The sequence below is a fragment of the Oryx dammah genome, unplaced genomic scaffold, assembly GCF_014754425.2.
Source record: "Oryx dammah isolate SB20612 unplaced genomic scaffold, SCBI_Odam_1.1 HiC_scaffold_19, whole genome shotgun sequence".
In the NCBI taxonomy this organism is placed as follows: domain Eukaryota; kingdom Metazoa; phylum Chordata; class Mammalia; order Artiodactyla; family Bovidae; genus Oryx; species Oryx dammah.
Window position 1 is genome coordinate 73,728,696 of NW_024070203.1, and position 20,875 is coordinate 73,749,570.

Below are 20,875 nucleotides of genomic sequence, written 5' to 3' on the forward strand. Positions count from 1 at the left end.
AAGGGTGGTGTCATCTACATTTCTGAGGTTATTGATATTTCTCCTGGCAATCTTGATTCCAGCTTGTGTTTCTTCCAGCCCAGCGTTTCTCATGATGTATTCTGCATATAAGTTTAATAAGCAGGGTGACAATATACAGCCTTCACATACTCCTTTTCCTATTTGGAACCAGTCTGTTGTTTCATGTCCAGTTCTAGCTGTTGCTTCCTGACCTGCATACAGGTTTCTCAAGAGGCAGGTCAGGTGGTCTGGTATTCCCATTTCTTTCAGAATTTTCCACAGTTTATTGTGATCCACAGAGTCAAAGGCTTTGGCATAGTCAATAAAGCAGAAATAGATGTTTTTCTGGAACTCTCTCTTTTTTGATGATCCAGTGTATGTTGGCAATTTGATCTCTGATTCTTCTGCCTTTTCTAAAACCAGCTTGAACATCTGCAAGTTCACGGTTCACATATTGCTGAAGCTTATGGCAAAACCAATACAATATTGTAAAGTAAAAAAGAAAATACTTTGACAGTACTGTTCTTATCAATACTTAAGTTTGTACCATCTGTTTGCAAAATGAATTGTCTGTCATTCCTATATGATACAAAACTCTAGATGGTATATGGACTACTAACACTAGACATCAAAAATGAAAAGATAATGTGAAAGGGACATTCATATTTATTGTATTTACAGATACAGTGATTGATGCATCGATAGTGAAGAAGCAGCAATATGATTACTTCATGGTAGCCTAACTTAAACACTAATGAATGAATGGTTATAAAAACTTTATGGCATGTAGTATTACAGTCATATTTATCATATGATATTAGAAACCTTGTTCATTAAAAAGAAACTACTTACCTGTGATGATAGACTGAAACGCAGTTTCTCTAATTAAGAGAAAGAGACACATACTGTATGGTAATGTAATTATACTAAAGCAAAGTTGTAACACAGTAAGAAAACTGTCATTGAGCAACCAACAGTAAGAAAACTAATATTATTGGTTTTATATTAAATATCACCCACCTTATGCCTATGTAAGCATAGGCTACTATCTATAAATATTTTATGCATTCATGACATAACTTTCTCTTAACTTTTTTGGAATTTTTCAAGGCTTCGTGGTTCATCTGTGAGTTTTTAAAATTCCTGTTAGTCCCCCCCCCAAAAAAAATCCAATATATTTATTGAAAAAAAATTACTATATAAGGGAAGCCACACAGTTAAAGTCTTTGCTGTTCAAGGGTCAACTGTAATGTGAAATGAAACAGTTTAGTTAACACCCATCACCAAATCTGGTTACAAATTTTTTTCTTTTGATGAGGACTTTAGAGATCTACTCTCTTATCAGCTTTCAAATATACAGTACCTTGCTGTACATTTTATCTCTGTGACATTTATAACTGAAAATTTGTACCTTATTTTTATTTTTAAATTATTTGTAAAATTTTTACTTTTTACATCAGATACCTCTTAATTCCATATTCTCTAAAGCTGTTATGTCATTGAACTAAAAGAATCATACAAATTCCAAGCCAGATGGTTTTATTCATTTTATACCTTGATTTCTGAATAGCTAGATCTTCTGAAGTTACCCATTTAGTGGTTAGATAATGCCAAAGCAATGGTGTTAGCATATGTGTTCAAAAGCTAATCAGAGAAATAGAAGCAATTTAAATTGTTTCAAAATATAATCAAGAAGAGGAAGATGGTTTTAAACATTTTGACTCTCTTGCTAAAGTTACATTTAAAAGTTGAGATCCCATTTTATCTGATAAACTTGCAAAGTGTTTGATTTTACTTAAGAAAGCATGCTATGATGTATCATACTATGGCAGACTTTACCTATTTAAAGATTAAAATTTAGTTCTTTTTTTTAGTTGAGGGGTTGTCACATTGTAGCCTACAGGCTAAATCTGTCCTGACTGCCTCCTATTTTCATTGAGACAGCTATACTTGATACTTTCTCTGTGGTTGCTTTTGTGCTAAAATAGCAGAGATGAGTTGCCATGACAAAGACTGGTGAGCCTACAAATCCTAAATAAATGATTTACTTCTCTGCACTTTACAGTTTGCTGATCCCTGCTTTAGTTTATTCATTTACCATAGTGACATTTGTTCCTAATGCTGTACTCTTTATTTTTAAATTTAGCTTTTCATTTGAAAATTATTTGACTTTTAAAAATTGCAAAATTTCACCCAGCTTCCCCAAATGTTAACGTTTTACATAATCATAGTACAGTTATCAACGTCAGGAAATTAACAGTGATCAGTGCTTAATCTGTAGAGCTTATTCAGATTTCATCACCTGTCCCACGAGTACATTGCTCTGCTCTAGGATTCAGTCCAGGATCCTCTGTTGCATTGGTTGTCATGCTTCTGTAGTTTCCTCCAATCTGGGACAGTTTCTCAATCTTTCCAGATGAGTTTGAAAACTGGTTATTTTGTAGATTGTTTGATTTTTGTCTCTTATTTCCTCATGCCCCACTCCAGTACTCTTGCCTGGAAAATCCCATGGATGGAGGAACCTGGTAGACTGCAGCCCATGGGGTCGCTAAGAGTCGGGCACGACTGAGCGACTTCACTTTCACTTTTCACTTTCATGCATTGGAGAAGGAAATGGCAACCCACTCCAGTGTTCTCACCTGGAGAATCCCAGGGATGGGGGAGCCTGGTGGGCTGCCGTCTGTGGGGTCGCCCAGAGTCGGACACGACTGAAGCGACTTAGCATTTCCTCATGGTTAAACCCAGGTGATGCATTTTTTTTTAAAAGTCTTAATATTTTAAGAGCAGTTTTCGAGTTCACAGCAAAAATGAGAAGGTACTGACTGTACAGGGATTTTCATATTCCCCCTGACCACATGTATAACGTCCCTTGTTATCAGTACTCCCCACCAGAGTGGTCCATTTGTTACAGCTGAGGAACCTACACCGGCATGTTGTCATCCACAGTCCATAGTTTCCATGAGAGTTCCCTCTGGGTGTGGCACCTTCTCTGGGTGGGTTTGGATAAGTTTATAATGACATGCATCTTTGATTGCAGCATCATACAGAGTAGTTTCACTGTCCTAAAAATCCGCTGATTTTTTTTACCATCTCCATAGTTTTGTCTTTTCTAGAATGTTGTATAGTTGGAATCATTCAATATTTAGCCTTTCCAGATTGGCTTCTTTCACTTAGTAGTATGCATTTAAGGTTCCTCCATGTCTTTTCATGGCTTAATAGCTCATTTCTTTTTAGTGCTGAATAGTATTTCATTGTATAGATGTATCACAGTTGATGTACATATTCAGCTACTAAAGGACATCTTGGTTGCTTCCAAATTTTGGCAATTATGAGTGAAGCTGTGTGCTGATTTTTGTGTGGATGTAGGTTTCCTGCTCCTTTGGATTAAATGCCAAGGAGCACAATTGCTGAATTTGGAGTTCCGGATTTTGGTAATTTAATAGGCGTGTAGTGGTGGCTTGTTTTTTTTTAATTTGCATTTGCTCGATGATATATGAAGCACCTTTTTGTATGCTTATTTGCCCAATGTAGCTCTTCTCTGGTGAATTTTTTTTAAGGTCTTTGGCTCATTTTTCCATCAGATTGTTGATATATTTTCGATAACCATTCTTTAATCAGATAATGTCTTTTGCAGTTATTTTGTCCCAGTCTGTAACTTGTCTTTCATTATCTTGACAAGCATTATTTACAGAGCCGAAGTTTTTGACTTTAATGAAGGCTAGCTTATCAGTTACTTATTTCAAATTGTGCCTTTGGTGTCATATCTAAAAAGTCATTGCCAAATCCAAGATTGTCTAGATTTCTCTTCTGCTATCTTCTCGGAGTTTTACAGTTTTGCATTTTACATTTAGGTCTATGATCTGTTTTAATTTTTGTGAAGGCCTGTGTCTTTTTTCCATGTGGATGTCCACTTGTTCTAGCAATGATTGAATCAGCTGTCTTTGCTTCTTTGTATTGCCTTTGCTCCTTTGTCAAACATCAGTCTTTGTGTATTTATAGGGGTCTGTCTCTGGGCTCTTTATTCTGTACAATTGATCGATTTGTTTTTTTCTCCCGTAGCACACTGTCTTGATTACTGTTGCTTTATTAGGGTCCAGTCAGTCAAAAGAACTTTGTTCTTCAGTATTGTGCTGGCTATTTAGATCTTTTGCCTTGCGCTATACATTTTAGAATCAGTTTGTTGATACAAAAAACGTGGTGAGAGTTTGATTGGGATTACAGATGATGCATTTTTGGCAAGAATATCACAGAAGCGATGACGTGACCTTCTCATTGCATCATAGGTGGAGGCACATGATATTGACTTGTCTCATTACCATGGTGGTTATCCCTGACCACTTAGTTAAAAAGTGAGGTTTGCTAGGCTTCTCAATTATAAAGTTACTATTAATATTTCCCCCTTTGTATTAATGTATTTATATTAATACACAAAATAATGTATTTTGTGGGGAGATGGGCTTCCCTGGTGGCTCAGCTGGATACTTCCTGACTATGTAAATAGTCCATTTTCCATCATACTTTTGCTAATTAACTGTAGAATCCATTGATAATTTCTTCTTTCATTACTGTAGTGTTGGCCAAGTAGTGGTTTTTAAAATATGTTTTTATTATTTCTTTTACACTCATTAATTGAAATTTGACTGTAAGGAACTTTTCCTCCTCTCCCATTTCTTTCTTTTTTATTCTATTTTATTCTGTTACTGTTGAGTTATTTATGTTATTATGGTCTCATGGATATTTGTTTTATTTTATGGTTTGTAGTCCATTGCTGTTTCTGTTGCTTAAATTATCCTAGATTTAAATAATTGGATATAACCAGTTATAATAGACTGCATGACAAGATGACTGAAAGAGAGTAGTGGCATTTTATGTCTTTGGTAATGAAATACACAACAAAGATGATAATAAAGGAGTACATTCGAGCTTGGATAAAAACCTTAGTAGACCTGCTCTAAAAGAAAGTTAAGGCTAATTTTAAGACTTTAGAAAGCAGGGAGAATCATTAGTTTTTGTGTTCCTCTTACTTATGCTTGATTATATTCCTTTTTTGAATCATGTTTTTATAAACCTGCCTCACCCCAACAGACTCTGTGTTTTAGCATTAGGTTCATGATTGCAATTCTGAAAAATGTCACAGTGTTCCCACTGACTAAGCCATATGTTTACCTTTATTTGGTCTTGCAGATGTCCACAAAATGTAAGCACTTAAAGGCTGATTGTTTTTCTTGGCCTGTATGAAAATTTTTCTCAGTTTGTTGATGGAGAAATTGTAACCAGTATTCTGTAAATTAAGAAATTTTAAAGTCAAAAATGTTACCCTTCATAATACATTTTCTTTCTCTGAGTTGTATAGTCCCCCCCCCCCCACATTCCTGTGTTGATTATAGTAAACTTTAAAGAAGCTTGCTATTTATTAGAGAATCTAGGACATACAGGTGCAGTCATATATGAAAGACTGTCCCCACAGACCTTGGTCTCCAGCCCCTTCCTTCAGAGTCCTGGCTTGTTCCCTTTAGGTTCATAGAGGTGTTGTGAATCAGGTGGTCTCTGTTTGAGAACTGCATTTGAAAGATTTTGGGATTAATAATTAATAATTTTGGGATAATAAATAATGTTTTTCTTTGCTGTCAGTGTGGGTAATTGAGGATTGATCATGTATCATAACTGATTATTCTTAGGAATACATAACAGTCAATGTTTCTAGGACTTCTGATGTTTTTCCCTTGGGGGTTTTGCTAATTGGCAGTGTGCTGAGGCTTTCTAGCTGCGGTTTTTTCTCTTTCATAATTACTCAAATTTATCCTGGGAGATATTTAAAAAATCTCCAGGATATTTTTGTTAAGCGCATTTCAGTTGGTCAAGAACACCAACTTTGAAGGGGAAGAACACCAACTTTGTTTGGAGAAAGAGAGTGTGTGTTTAAAGAATGTTTAAAATGGAAATATTAGTTTCTAAAGTCTCTTTATCCATTGTTTGTTATCACCCATTTTTAAAGGAGGCAGCTAAACAGTTGATGTTACCATAGAAGTCTACAGGGCCATTGTTACCAAATGCAAACCTCCATTTCTCTCCTATCCCCCGCCCTTTAATCTTAAGAAAAGCTGCAAACTTGTTTTTTTATGGGAAATCTTCTGACTTAAGTGTTGAAACTAGTTAATATTGCCGTGGAAATAAATGTGAACATATGCACAGGCACACACATACCTATCTAGTATGTAAGCGTATGTTTGTATGCATGTGTATATGTATATATTATTTTAAATAAGCTTCATATTTTTGAACAGTTTTAGATTACAGAAAAATTACAGAGGTAGTACTGAGAATTCTTGTATGCTCCATACCCAGTTTTCACTATTAACATGTAACATAAGCCTGGTACACTTTTTATAATTAATGTATGTTGATAAATTATCATCAGCTGAAGGCTGTAGGTTGTTCACATTCCCTCATTTTTTTCTTAATGTCCTTTCTGTTCCAGGATCCCATCCAGGATACCACAGTGGATAGCTGTCATTTCTCTTTAGGCTTTTCTTGTTTATGACAGTTTCTCAGACTTTTCTTGTTTTTGATGCTGTACATTTTTTTAAACTAGCCAAGTATATGGACAGGACTTATCCCATGGGTATTAAGATTGTTATCCCATGGGTATTAAGATTGCAAACTGGATTAATTCCATATTATGTGTGATTTTCCCAGTTGATTGGAGTCACTTTGTATATCTTGAGTATTATATAACGGGGTCAAATTGTAGGATTAATTTGATGAGTGAGGTGTGGGTAGTAGAAACTGGTTTTTACATTATTTTTGAGTTTAATATTAAAAATATTTATATCTCACTATGTATATATATATATATCGGAGAAGGCAATGGCACCCCACTCCAGTACTCTTGCCTGGAAAATCCCGTGGATGGAGGAGCCTGGTAGGCTGCAGTCTATGCTAAGGGTCGGACACGACTGGGCAGCTTCCTTTTCACTTTTCACTTTCATGCATTGGAGGAGGAAACGGCAACCCACTCCAGTGTTCTTGCCTGGAGAATCCCAGGGACAGGGGAGCCTGGTGGGCTGCTGTCTCTGGGGTCGCACAGAGTTGGATGTGACTGAAGCGACTTAGCGCATATATATATATATATATATATATAGCGAGAAAGAGAGGCAGAGCTCACTATAATCATAGACAAAGAGAGGATTCCAATACTTTTCTTTTGAAACCACTGATAAACCTCTATTAATGTATATTTAGTCAAACGCCTTGCTCTTTCTCTGGACAGCAAGCTGGATAGAGGAATGTTTAGCATCGGCTGAGGTAGGAAGTCTAGTAGGTTGTTTGGATTCCAACAGAAGAAATCCTGCACTGTGGGTGTGAGTAGGAAAATGTGGTGTTCTCCATAGTAACAGTCAGGTTAATGAATGGGCAAGCCAGAGATATTTTGACCTTTGTCTTTCAACTAACCTCAGTTGAGGTTTTGTGTAACAGAGATTGCAAATTGGCCATATAACTTACTGTCCAAACTGGGAAATTTGGGAGTGAAAATAATAATAGGCTCAGACAGTACGCTGACTCTGGTGTTATCTCAGGCAAACTGGGGACATAACAGTTAAACTAGTTAAATCTTTTTAAGACTCTAGTGTGGTTCCTCCCGTTTTCAAGTTGAAATAATAAATTTAGCTTTTGACTGTTAAAAACTTCTACAAGAGTAGTTCCACCTAACTTAATTTTGACAGCTTACAGGAAACCATGAAGTAGAAATGCTGATTTAATATTTTAATATCTATTTGTATCTTTCATTGATCCTTTATTATGTTCTGTTGCATAATTGTCACAAAGCATATAAGTTGAAAACATGTCTGTTTTCTAGAACATAGCTTTTTTTGGATAACACATGACTTTATATTTTTAAAATCATGTTTAGAAACACATTACATGAAATTTATCATCTTTACAATTATAACTGCACACCTCAGTTAGTATTGAATATAGTTATATGGTTGTGAAGGAAGTCTCCATAACTTTTTCATCTTGTAAAAATGAACTTTATCTCCGTTAAACAGCTCCCTCTACCCCTCTCCCTAGCATCTGGCAGCCACCATTCTACTTTCTGTTTCTGTGAATTTGACTACTTTGGATATCATTTGTGTTTTTGTGATTGGCTTAATTTCACTTGGCTTAATATCTTCAGAGTTCTATGTTGTAGCATGTGTCAGGATTTCCTTCCATTTTAATGGTGAATAATATTACAGTATATGTGTATATACCACGTTTTGTTTAACCATTCATTTTTCATTGGATATTAGGTTGCTTGTACCTGTTGAGTCTTATGAATAGTGCTGCTTTGAACAGGGCTATATGGATATCTCTTTGGGACTCCGTTTTCAATTCTTTCGGATTTATACGTAGAAATGCAACTGCTGAGTCATACATGATGGTTCTATTTTTAATTTTTTAAGAAACTGTACTGTTTTCATAGCATTGCACCATTTTATAGTCTTAACAACAGTGCATGAGAGTTCCAGTTTCTGTACATCCTTGCTAACACTTGTAGTTTTCTATTTCTCATGGTAGCCATTCTAATGGGTGTGAGGTGATATGTTATAGTTTTGATTTGCATTTCTCTCATGGTTAGTGATGCTGAACTTATGCTTATTTGGCCATTTGTGTATTATGTTTGGAGAAATGTCTGTTTACATTCTTGGCCCATTTTTTAAGTCAGGTTATTTGATTTTTGTTGTTCTTGTTGTTGAGTGTAAGAACTCTTTATATATTCTGGATATTAACCTCTTATTAGATACATGATTTACAAATATTTTCTTCCATTCTGTACGTTCCTTCCTCACTGTTGATTATGTCCTTTGAGGCATAAAATCCACTGGGATTTTGCTAGGGATTGTGATGAATCTGTAGATTACTTTAAGCAGTCTGGATATCTTAACTATTAAATCTTCCAAGCCATGGAGACAGGTATCTTTCCATTTATTTGTGTCTTTAAAATTTAAGCTTTGAATTTTACTTTTTGCATTACAGACTGTTGGTAGTTATGTCTGATAGGTCATTCATGCAAAGAGGAAATGTATTATAATTCATTTTAGAGTTGTGTCTAGAAATGCTAGGTATGTGGTTCTTTAAAAAAATGCAGATGCGTGGTATTTATCTTTTAAAAGTGAGGTTATATTTAAGCATTAAAAAAATCAGAACTGTATTTTAAAGCTCAGTTCTATTATCTTTGTCAAAATACTACTGTAACATACCATGTCAATTAGAAAAATAGCTTTTATCATGTCCTAAGAGAATGAAAATGAGACCTGGAGGAATCTTTCTGAATGATTATTTAAAATGCTAATTCTATAAATTCTCCGATAATTTAGAAGTCGCTGGAGTTCTGGAGTGGGTGGAAGTGGAGGAGGATCCTCTGGTAGGTCATCAGCTGGAGCACGAGATTCTCGCCGACAGACTCGAGTAATTCGAACGGGACGGGATCGGGGATCTGGGCTTCTGGGCAGCCAGCCCCAGCCAGTTATCCCAGCATCTGTGATTCCAGAGGAGCTGATTTCACAGGTATGGATCCTGTGGAACACTTAACATAGAGCAGGACAGGGTGAGGTTTAACTAAATACAGTGGGCTGTAGCCATGATTTATGGCAGCCTGTCCTTTCTCCAGGGCATCTTCCCAACCCAGGGATCGAACCCAGGTCTCCTGCATTGCAGGTGCATTCTTTACCAGCTGAGCCACAAGAAAAGAAAGAAAGTGAAGTCGCTCAGTCGTGTCCAACTCTTTGCAACCCCGTGGACTGTAGCCTACCAGGCTTCTCTGTCCCTGGGATTTTCCAGGCAAGGGTACTGGAGTGGGTTGCCATTTCCTTCTCCAAGGGATCTTCCCAACCCAGGAATCGAACCTGGGTCTCCCGACATTGCAGGCAGACGCTTTACCTTCTGAGCCACCAGGGAAGCCCAGCTGAGTCACAAGGGAAGCCCAAATATAGTGGGCTATAGCCATGATTTATATCATGAGTTCTGAAATACTGCTTTTCTGTTTTGATCCTAGAAAACTCATTTTGATTTTTAGAAAAGTTACGAAAAAGAAAATTAACGTAGCACTCTTCCTTATTTTTTATTTCAGGCACAGGTTGTTTTACAAGGCAAATCCAGAAGTGTCATTATTCGAGAACTTCAGCGCACAAATCTTGATGTAAACCTTGCTGTAAATAATTTACTTAGCCGGGATGATGAAGATGGAGATGATGGTGATGATACAGCTAGTGAATCTTATTTGCCTGGAGGTTGGTGGATCACCGTCATGGTTCTCTCATCTCTAGGGAGAGGTTTTTTTTTTTTTTTTTGACTGGGGAATGAAATGAAATGAAAGTGCAGTGGGTTTTCTGACTGTTCTTTCCAAGGTGGTAGGTATTTCTCCCTATAGTGTTTGATTGTAAAATCTTTTTTAAGGGAAAATAGGGACCTGTTTCTGCTCAGTGGACTTGTGTTTCGTCCTAATAAAGGCATGGATGTATGTGCGTAGCTTTATTGCTGACTGACAGATGCCTCTGGAATGTTGTTCTGATGCTGTTATTACTGAATATGTAATAACTGAACTGCATTTAGATTTTGACTGTATCATCTCTGTGATGTCACAAGAATCTTAAATAATGATCCTTTTTTCTTGTGATTATTTAGGATGTAGCCCAAGCAATAATCATGTAATTGATGTTCCTTAAACTCTGTGTTAATGATGTTAACTTTATTTCTTAGGTAGTTACTGCTTCTCTTCTCAGGTTCAGTGGTCTACAGATTTTTTCTCTGTACCTGTTTCATTTATATTTGTTTCACTTTATAGAGGATCTTATGTCTCTTCTTGATGCTGACATTCATTCTGCCCACCCAAGTGTCATTATCGATGCAGACGCCATGTTTTCTGAAGACATTAGCTATTTTGGTTACCCTTCTTTTCGTCGGTCGTCACTTTCCAGGCTAGGCTCATCTCGAGGTAATTGTGCATTTATTTCTTGGTGATTATTGGCTGACTGGAGAGCTAGTGGTAGAATTCTTTGTATTTGAACTTTTAATATTACACTAGATGAAATCATTATTTATTAGTGTTCTTGGATGCTTTGGCATTAAAATAATTATTTTTGATTTTTTGAAGAGCCACAGTAGAACTTTAGAGATGATTTTATCTATTAATGCATTATAGAACACACATAAAGGATTATGTTTTATCTAACTGTATTTTTAAATTTAGGAATATGGATTCTGAACTAAAAGCAGAATTCTACTTAACAGTGACATGCAGCATTCAGAAAATAAGTCTTTCTAGTTTATTTGATTAAAATAAGGTGATTATTTTCATTTTAAATCCAAAAAAAACTTATTGGAATGAGATTGATCCATAATAAATATATATAAATACTTACCTTATTAAAATAGTATTTTCAGAAGTTAAAATCTTGAAAAGCTTTAGTTCATAGTAGAATTTAGAAAGATTTTGAAATCGTACAAACAGAAGCCTTTCTCTGTATATGCTGACAATATTTAACTGGCATTTTAACTTTTTAAAGTCAGTATATTTACTTTTCAGAAAGTAAAACTCCTTGATTCAAATAACAGGAAGGAATCAGCTATATTATTTACTTAGCATTAGTAAACTGGAAAAGATGCCATTTTATATTAAGACTGTACTGCAAATGCCTACTATTTGGAAACAGTTTTAAAACAACAGTCTTACAATAATCTTTTAGTATACTGAAACTGTTATGTAATAGCTTACAAATTCTTTAAAAATAAGTGAATATTTTACTGCCTTAAATGCATCAAGAATTTCATTTCACATATTCAGTATCTAACAAATAGCTCCTTCTATATTTCTTCCTTTTGCTCTTCCTTAGGTCATTCTATGTGGGCATCTTTTTCATTCTGAACCATATGAAATTGGTGGTACTTGACCATGTTTGACCTGCATGGATGGCAGTTTTACATGGTTCAACTTAATATTGTTTTTAATCTTTAATATCCAAGTCTTGGAAAGTTTAATTGCCTAGTTAAAACAGTAATGTGTGAGCAACCTGAAAACTTGTTTTAAAAAGTTTGTAAGCCAGTTTCAGTGGTAGCATTTTTATAAAATAGTTTTTCTATAAAGATTCTTAAAATAGAAAAAAAATTCTAACTTCTCAAAATTTTTTAAATAAGACTTATCACAAAAATCTAGTCTGTAAAATTACTCTAAACAAAGATTATCAAAAATTTTACAGTTAATGGATTTTTATTTTACCCCTTTAAAGTTTTTCCCCCCCTCTATGTGTAGAATCTCTAACAAATACTATTTTTTGGTTTATGTATCTATCTAACATGTCAAAATTTTAATTTATGAATAGTTTCTAATAGATAAATTTTAAAAGTACAATAAGCATTTTTAATGAAAACTAGAAGTTTAAAACTCCATGTAAAATGTCCAGAATCTAGTTTGAAGCAATTCTGCTCTAAAAGCATATATTTGGAATTCAGAAAAATGGTTAAAGAACTAGTTTACAATTTTCATACATTCACTTGAAAGAGTTAAATGTTTTGAATGTTGCATGTCAAGCTTATTAGATATATAGTTACATTAAATTCTTGTGGGTGGATAAACTGCTGTTAGTTGCATCCTGAAGGGTCTTTACTAGAGAGTGGCTTACTTTTATCCCACTGGTGTGACCCAATTGCATACCAGTTCTCCTTCTTCCCTTAGAGAGAGACTCTGAGCTGTTGCGTGAACGTGAATCCGTTTTACGTTTACGTGAGCGAAGGTGGCTTGATGGAGCCTCATTTGATAATGAAAGGGGCTCTACCAGCAAGGAAGGAGAGCCAAACTTGGATAAGAAGAATACGCCTGTTCAAAGTCCCGTGTCTCTTGGAGAAGATTTGCAGTGGTGGCCTGATAAGGTATTTGAAAAAAATCCCCATCTCTTCCATTTTAAATGGATTCCTGGCACACACATTACCCCCCCCCCCCCCCCAAAAAGGTTTCTGTTTTATTTCAGGTTTTTGTACTGTCATTTAAAATGCAGACATAAAGTGATGTTTTTGTTTCTTTTAAAATATAAATAATCTTGATTTGACACTGCAGGAATCATTTTAACGAGATGTGTTCAGTGGTGCTATTTTTTTTCTACTTAATGAAGTAAATCAGAGGCATCGGGATGGCAGTTTTAGATAAGACATAAGCATTCTGTTTCAGGATTTCTTTTCTAGTGATGCTCTCACCAGTAACTGATGGTATATTTCTTGATAGAGGTTTGTTTTGTGCTGTCGAATGGACCCAGTGTCTGCAGAGAAGGTTTCATTGATACAGACATGCATGTGAGGGCAAGATTAGAAATCTGTGTTTCTTTGATTAGTTAGCTTTCCTGATTGATGTCAGCGAATTCTGACAGGCTCTTTGCTCTAAAAACTGTGGTAGACAAAGCAGGCTGGACAGGAAGAAACTGGGGGAGTGATGCTCTGCATCCTGAGGAGTGGCACATGGCGGGCTTCTAGATAGCAGCCAGGACTTAAATGGTGTGAATCTTTAAAAATCCATCACTGCTGCAAGGACACATCTGTTGATGGTGTGTAGGTTTCATTGTCTTAAGAGACAGGTGGTTCATTTTCGCAGGTTCCTATAGGAGGCCATATGCTGTCCATGTGTTTCTTGGAGTGCCTGTTTATTTCCAGAGCCAGTTGGATGAGAGATTCTTTTAAGTAGAAGTAAAAGAAGATAAGAACTTGGTTATCTGTAGCAGATAAGGACGTTCTGATGTGCATTTCTTTTCTTTTTTTGAAGTTGAATTTGGAATATTAAAGGGAAAATATTATTTAACTTTCTGAATTTGTTTATTTTTTATAGTTATTGTGAATCTTGATGTGGTTAATTTTCCTCTGTATTCAGCTCATGTGGAAAGCTTGAATGCAAGAAGGAACATGAATTTTAATCAGTCTCTTTGTGAGCAAAAGGTTATTCTGTTTTCTTTGGCAGCTGACAAAGTTTCTCTGAATTGCATTCTCTTACTTATTTCCATAAAACCCGAAATGTTCCAGTTTCTGCTTTTACCTCATATGGTAGAAGGTAACTTAAACCACTGGGCTTTTTCTTTTCTTTCTTTTTAATACATTGTTCTTTGTTTCCTGTTTCTCGAGAGCCTTGATCGAATTAGGGCTGCATCTACTTCATATTGACAGGAAGTAATGGAGGACTCCTGAATCTTGTTGTAATAATGCCATCACATCTATATTAGTCCAGTCTTCTTCAGCATGTATTTGAAAGTGTTTTGAGCAGTTGGAGTTTAGCAGGATTTTTTCCTGGCCAGTGTACAAGTTAAGAGTTAGCCAGTCTTAGTTGGCCTTTACTGATAGGCATGGTTTTAAGTACAGCTTGTTTTCAGAGGCAGTTACTAAGTTCATCATAAAATTTTGACACCATATAGGCCTTACTTGGTGTATATTTCCATGATTTGTTTAGACGTTGAATGAAGGAGAAATAGCAGTATGTGCAACAGAGGATGCTCTACCTATACCTTTTTTTTTCCCAATAAAGAAAACCTAATTTAAAATGTTTTTACTGAATAAGAACTACTTTTTATTAGCTTGTGACTGAAATTTAGACATCAAAAATTTCAGTTCAGAGAAAGAAAATAGCATAAGCCTAACTAAACTGATGAGTATTATCCTGGTTTTTAGCAAACCGTTAAGATGATTTGTAAGGCTGAATGCTATAGTCAGAAAGAGAATGCAGAGTTGTTAAGGGGGAAAAAATCTTGCTTTTGGAACAGTGTGCAAAATTATCATACTGGGACATAGGATAAATTCCACATGAAGAAATAAGCACTATGGGGGTCCATATTTGTCCTCCATAGTTGGAGATGGTGATCCCTGAGGAGTAGAAAAGGTTTTCAGGGGGTGCTTGATAGGAGATGGAAAGTGCAGGGAGATACAGGATGTCGGCACACACTATTTGCAAATTGTCTCTCTTTTTTGCTTTTTTTTGTGGTAGGAGGGAAAAGGAGTTGTCCTAGCTTAATTTCAGAAATGACCTAATTCAGTATTTATAAATTGTAAGTTTGGTTAGTGTCCATGGTATTTTTCCTTCTTTTGTTAGGGTACCTGAGAAATTCCTTTGTTAAATTAATTGGAATAATCTTTTGACTTTCACATCACATATTTAGAGGAACAGCTACTTCTTCACAGTTTCACCATTTTCTAGGCTAATAAAGATGCTTCAGTGGTGAAATGTGGAGTAGGAAATTGGTATAGCCACTATGGAAAACAAATTCCTTAAGAAATTAAAAATAGAACCATTGTATGATCTAGCAGTTTCACTTTTGGGTTTTATCTGAAGAAAATAAAAACACTTAACTGGAAATACATGTTCCCTCATATCTATCGCAACATTGTTTACCATAGTCAAGATATGGAAGCCACCTAAGTTCAGTGGGTTGATACACACACACACACCCACACACACACAAGAATATTATTCAGCCATAAAAAAAAGAATGAAATCTTGTCATTTTTGACAATATGGATAGACTTTGAGGGCATTATGCTAAATGAAGTTAGAGAAAGACAAATACCATGTGATGGCACTTAAATGTGGAATCTTAAAAAAAAAAGGAATCCTATATAAAAGAGAACAGATTGATAGTTGCCAGAGATGGGAAGTAGGGAAAATGGGTTAAGGGATTAAAAGATAGAAAAAAATAAATCAATGAATTTTTTCCCCTTATTAACTTTTCAGCATCTTTTTTTTTTAATAAGCATAATTGTTAATTACAGAGATGTTAAAAGATCTGTGAAGGCAGAAGTGAGGGTCATCCAATGAGTAACTGAGTAGCCTTGATTAAGTACATATTGTGTTTTAGGCTTTTTGTTCAGGTGTTAGGGTGACAATTTTGTAGGAAGGCAGAACAATGTTAAATACTCTGGCATAAATACTGTAAGAGAATTAGGTACAGGAGGCCAGAGTGATTACTAAGAGTTACTTCCATTACCATGGATCTGTTTTCATGTCTTGGTCATTTTTGAAATTTACTTTTCTCTGATTAGAAATTTAGTTCTATGTTGCTGAATGCCTACATTTAAGTTGTAACTATATATATATCTGTAACTATATATAGTTGTATATACATATATATGTATGTGTGTGTATACACACACCAACCTACTTACAGTAAGAAAAAGTGACTTATAAGGGAATAAAAAAATGCATCTCCAATAGTAACAAAGTCATAAGACTGCAAAGATAAGAGCTAGGTGATAAAATGCTGAAGGTGAAAGGGTGGAGAAAAATTGCAGGGTAATTCACGCTAAGTCAGTCTGCTGAAGTTGAACATAAGAACTTCCACATTGTGCTCTGTAACAAAAAACAAACCTTCAGTTTAAGAGATGCACATATCCTTTATTTTAAGTAAGCTCCCAGAGAAGAAGTGCTTCCTTGATAGCTCAGGTGGTAAAGTGTCTGCCTGCAATGCGGGAGACATTGGATTCGATCCCTGGGTTGGGAAGATTCCCTGGAGAAGGAAAGGCAGCCCACTCCAGTACTCTTGCCTGGAAAATCCCATGGATGGAGGAGCCTCGTAGGCTACAGTCCATGGGGTCGCAAAGAGTCGGATATGACTGAGAGACTTCACTTTCTTTTTTCTTTCCCAGAGAAGAACTTGATGAAGATTGTATGGTGGGTGATGAGGAAAGAACTGATTTAGTAGTCAGTGTTGTTAACTTACAGTCATATCCCTTACTGTTCTGGGTGTGTTTTCATAGAGTTTATGGGAAATAATAAAATTTATTTCCCACCAGCCTTTTAAATTGTACAGTTGTACATTATTCTCAATTTTCCTTGAATGGTGTTGAGAGGAAACAGTCCCATGATATTTGGCTCCTTAAGTTATTTGGAGCAGCTTCACTGTTGGGAACAGGTGATCAAACTTGTTGATCATGCTGCTTTGCTTTCAAGGTTCTAAAAGTGAAAGCTGGGTGGGGGATTTAAATTGTCATGTAGAAGGTACCAGGAAATGTTTGTTAAAAGTTAGGTAGTTCAGTTCAGTCGCTCAGTTGTGTCCGACTCTTTACAGCCCCATGAATTGCAGCACTCCAGGCCTCCCTGTCCATCACCAACTCCCGGAGTTCACCCAAACTCATGTGCATAGAGTCGGTGATGCCATCCAGCCATCTCATCCTCTGTCGTCCCCTTCTCCTCCTGCCCCCAATCCCTCCCAGTATCAGGGTCTTTTCCATTGAGTCAACTCTTCGCATGAGGTGGCCAGAGTATTGGAGTTTCAGCCTTAGCATCAGTCCTTCCAATGAACACCCAGGACTGATCTCCTTTAGGATGGACTGGTGGATCTCCTTACAGGAAGAAGGAAGTCAAGAAACACCTGGAGTAACAGGCAAATTTGGCCTTGGAGTACGGAATGAAGCAGGGCAAAGGCTAATAGAGTTTTGCCAAGAGAACACACTGGTCATAGCAAACACCCTCTTCCAACAACACAAGGGAAAACTCTACACATGGACATCACCAGATGGTCAACACTGAAATCAGACTGATTGTATTCTTTGCAGCCAAAGATGGAGAAGCTATATACAGTCAGCAAAAACAAGACTGGGAGCTGACTGTGGCTCAGATCATGAACTCCTTATTGCCAAATTCAGAGTTAAATTGAAGGAAGTAGGGAAAACCACTAGACCATTCAGGTATGACCTAAATCAGATCCCTTATGATTATACAGTGGAAGTGAGAAATAGATTTAAGGGACTAGATCTGATAGACAGAGTGCCTGATGAACTACAGATGGAGGTTCGTGACATTGTACAGGAGACAGGGATCAAGACCATCCCCATGGAAAAGAAATGCAAAAAAGCAAAATGGCTCTCTGAGGAGGCTTTACAAATAGCTGTGCAAAGAGAAGCGAAAAGCAAAGGAGAGAAGGAAAGGATATAAGCATCTGAATGCAGAGTTCCAAAGAATAGCAAGGAGAGATAAGAAAGCCTTCCTCAGCGATCAGTGCAAAGAAATAGAGGAAAACAACAGAATGGGAAAGACTAGAGATCTCTTCAAGAAAATTAGAGATACCAAGGGAACATTTCATGCAGAGATGGTCTCAATAAAGGACAGAAATGGTATGGACCTAACAGAAGCAGAAGATACTAAGAAGAAGTGGCAAGAATACACAGAAGAACTATACAAAAAAGATCTTCACAACCCAGATAACCACGATGGTGTGATCACTCACCTAGAGCCAGACATCCTGGAATGTGAAGTCAAGTGGGCCTCAGAAAGCATCACTACGAACAAAGCTAGTAGAGGTGATGGAATTCCAGTTGAGCTGTTTCAAATCCTGAAAGATGATGCTGTGAAAGTGCTGCACTCAGTATGCCAGCAAATTTGGAAAACTCAGCAGTGGCCACAGGACTGGAAAAGGTCAGTTTTCATTCCAATCCCAAAGAAAGGCAATGCCAAAGAATGCTCAAACTACTGCACAATTGCACTCATTTCACACACTAGTAAAGTAATGCTCAAAATTCTCCAAAAGTTAGGTAAGTGTATCACAAATGTAATTTAATAATGAAGTAAGAGCAAAGGGAGAAGTGATCATAAAACAGAAAAGAAGCCAGGCCTAAGGAGAAAATGGAAACATAGATAGGTGAGGGGAAATGAAGTGTGAATAAGGACAGTTGATCAAATTGAGCCACATAGCCTGTAGTTGTGTAATGTCCATTTCAGCCATAGTGCACAGTACAGTCTGCTGTTAGAGCTGGTACTTAAGTTGGAAAACTAGTGTTTGTTGATAAACAGGAAAGTTAAAAAAAAAAAAAAAAACACCAAGTTTTGTGGGGAGAAGATTAGGAGTAAAAGACCAATTTTAAAAAAACAGAAGTCAAAAGTAGTAGGAGTTTGAGTTGCTATGCTTAATGACTTAAACTTTGGCCACTAGGTAATTTTTGTTATATTTTTAGCATTTTTCATCCCCTTTGGGGAGAGATTGCTCATTTGGGTGATGACTTGTTTATTGTTTAGAGAATTGCAAATTTGTTGATTAGATTCAGCTTCTAAATGATTTGATTTTCTTTACAAATAAAAAAGCTAGAAACTACTGATCTTTAAGGAAATAAGCATATCCACCTTTTCCAGGTTGAAACAGGCCCTAGCTTGCACAGCAGCAGCCATTAGTATTTCATTAAAGCAATAAAAGCATTGTTTTCTATGACATTCTGAAGTGTGTGAGCTAAAATACTGTGCCACTGTGTGTATTTGATTGTTTTGTATTTCTCTACAAACTCATCTCAATTAGGCGAGAAACAATAGGTGATTTTTCCATCTTCCTTTGGTTGGTGGTTTGTGCTGTCCATCCACATTTGTCCATCATGGATTTTCAGGGTCTTTGGGATTCACTTACCTCAGGACTGTACTCTTGCTATACCATGAATTGTTCAGGGTTGTACTGCTCTGGCAGGGCTTTTACTCAGAAAGTTTGAGTTGAGATGCGTTTGTTCAGTTATCAGTGTGCTCCTACTATGTGTCAGGTGCCAAGCTAGCCTGTGGGAACATCAGTCAGTTCAGTTCAGTCACTCAGTCGTGTCTGACTCTTTGCGACCCCGTGAATCGCAGCACGTCAGGCCTCCCTGTTCATCACCAATTCCCGGAGTTCACTCAGACTCACATCCACTGAGTCCGTGATGCCATCCAGGCATCTCATCCTCGGTCGTCCCCTTCTCCTCCTGTCCCCAATCCCTCCCAGCATCAAAGTCTTTTCCAATGAGTCAACTCTTAAGAGGTGGCCAAAGTACTGGAGTTTCAGCATTAGCATCATTCCTTCCAAAGAAATCCCAGGGTTGATCTCCTTCAGAATGGGCTGGTTGGATCTTCTTGCAGTCCAAGGGACTCTCAAGAGTCTTCTCCAATGCCACAGTCCAAAAGCATCAATTCTTCGGCGCTCAGCCTTCTTCACAGTCCAACTCTCACATCCATACATGACCACAGGAAAAACCATAGCCTTGACTAGATGGACCTCAGTCGGCAAAGTAATGTCTCTACTTTTGAATATGCTGTCTAGGTTGGTCATAACTTTTCTTCCAAGGAGTAAGTGTCTTAATTTCATGGCTACAATCACCATCTGCGATGATTTTGGAGCCCCAAAAAATAAAGTCTGACACTGTTTCCACTGTTTTCCCCATCTATTTCCCATGAAGTGATGGGACTGGATGCCATGATCTTCATTTTCTGAATGTTGAGCTTTAAGCCAACTTTTTCACTCTCCTCTTTCACTTTCATCAAGAGGCTTTTTAGTTCCTCTTCACTTTCTGCCATAAGGGTGGTGCCATCTGCATATCTGAGGTTATTGATATTTCTCCCGGCAATCTTGATTCCAGCTTGTGTTTCTTCCAGCGTTTCTCATGATGTACTCTGCATATAAGTTTAATAAGCAGGGTGACAGTATACAGCCTTGACGTACTCCTTTTCCTATTTGGAACCAGTCTGTTGTTTCATGTCCAGTTCTAACTGTTGCTTCCTGACCTGCATACAGATTTCTCAAGAGGCAGGTCAGGTGGTCTGGTATTCCCATCTCTCTCAGAATTTTCCACAGTTTATTGTGATCCACACAGTCAAAGGCTTTGGCATAGTCAGTAAAGCAGAAATAGATGTTTTTCTGGAACTCTCTTGCTTTTTCCCTGATCCAGCAGATGTTGGCAATTTGATCTCTGGTTCCTCTGCCTTTTCTAAAACCAGCTTGAACATCAGGGAGTTCACGGTTCACGTATTGCTGAAGCCTGGCTTGGAGAATTTTGAGCATTACTTTACTAGCATGTGAGATGAGTGCAGTTGTGTGGTAGTTTGTGCATTTTTTGGCATTGCCTTTCTTTGGGATTGGAATGAAAA

The 20,875-nt window shown here is 36.9% G+C and overlaps 1 protein-coding gene across 5 annotated transcripts in view; it reads left to right on the top strand.

Moving 5' to 3' along the window:
- The window catches only part of UBR5 (ubiquitin protein ligase E3 component n-recognin 5), a 139,104-nt gene that overhangs the window by 49,412 nt on the left and 68,817 nt on the right, over nucleotides 1–20,875 (top strand). For 3 of the 5 annotated variants that reach the window (XM_040261971.1, XM_040261972.1, XM_040261975.1), the window contains exons 6-9: nucleotides 9,363–9,552; nucleotides 10,115–10,274; nucleotides 10,829–10,978; nucleotides 12,698–12,909. In XM_040261971.1, coding sequence (XP_040117905.1) covers nucleotides 9,363–9,552; nucleotides 10,115–10,274; nucleotides 10,829–10,978; nucleotides 12,698–12,909 — 712 coding nt within the window. The remainder of the gene's footprint in view (nucleotides 1–9,362; nucleotides 9,553–10,114; nucleotides 10,275–10,828; nucleotides 10,979–12,697; nucleotides 12,910–20,875) is intronic. The other 2 variants (XM_040261973.1, XM_040261974.1) reach the window with 1 other exon arrangement.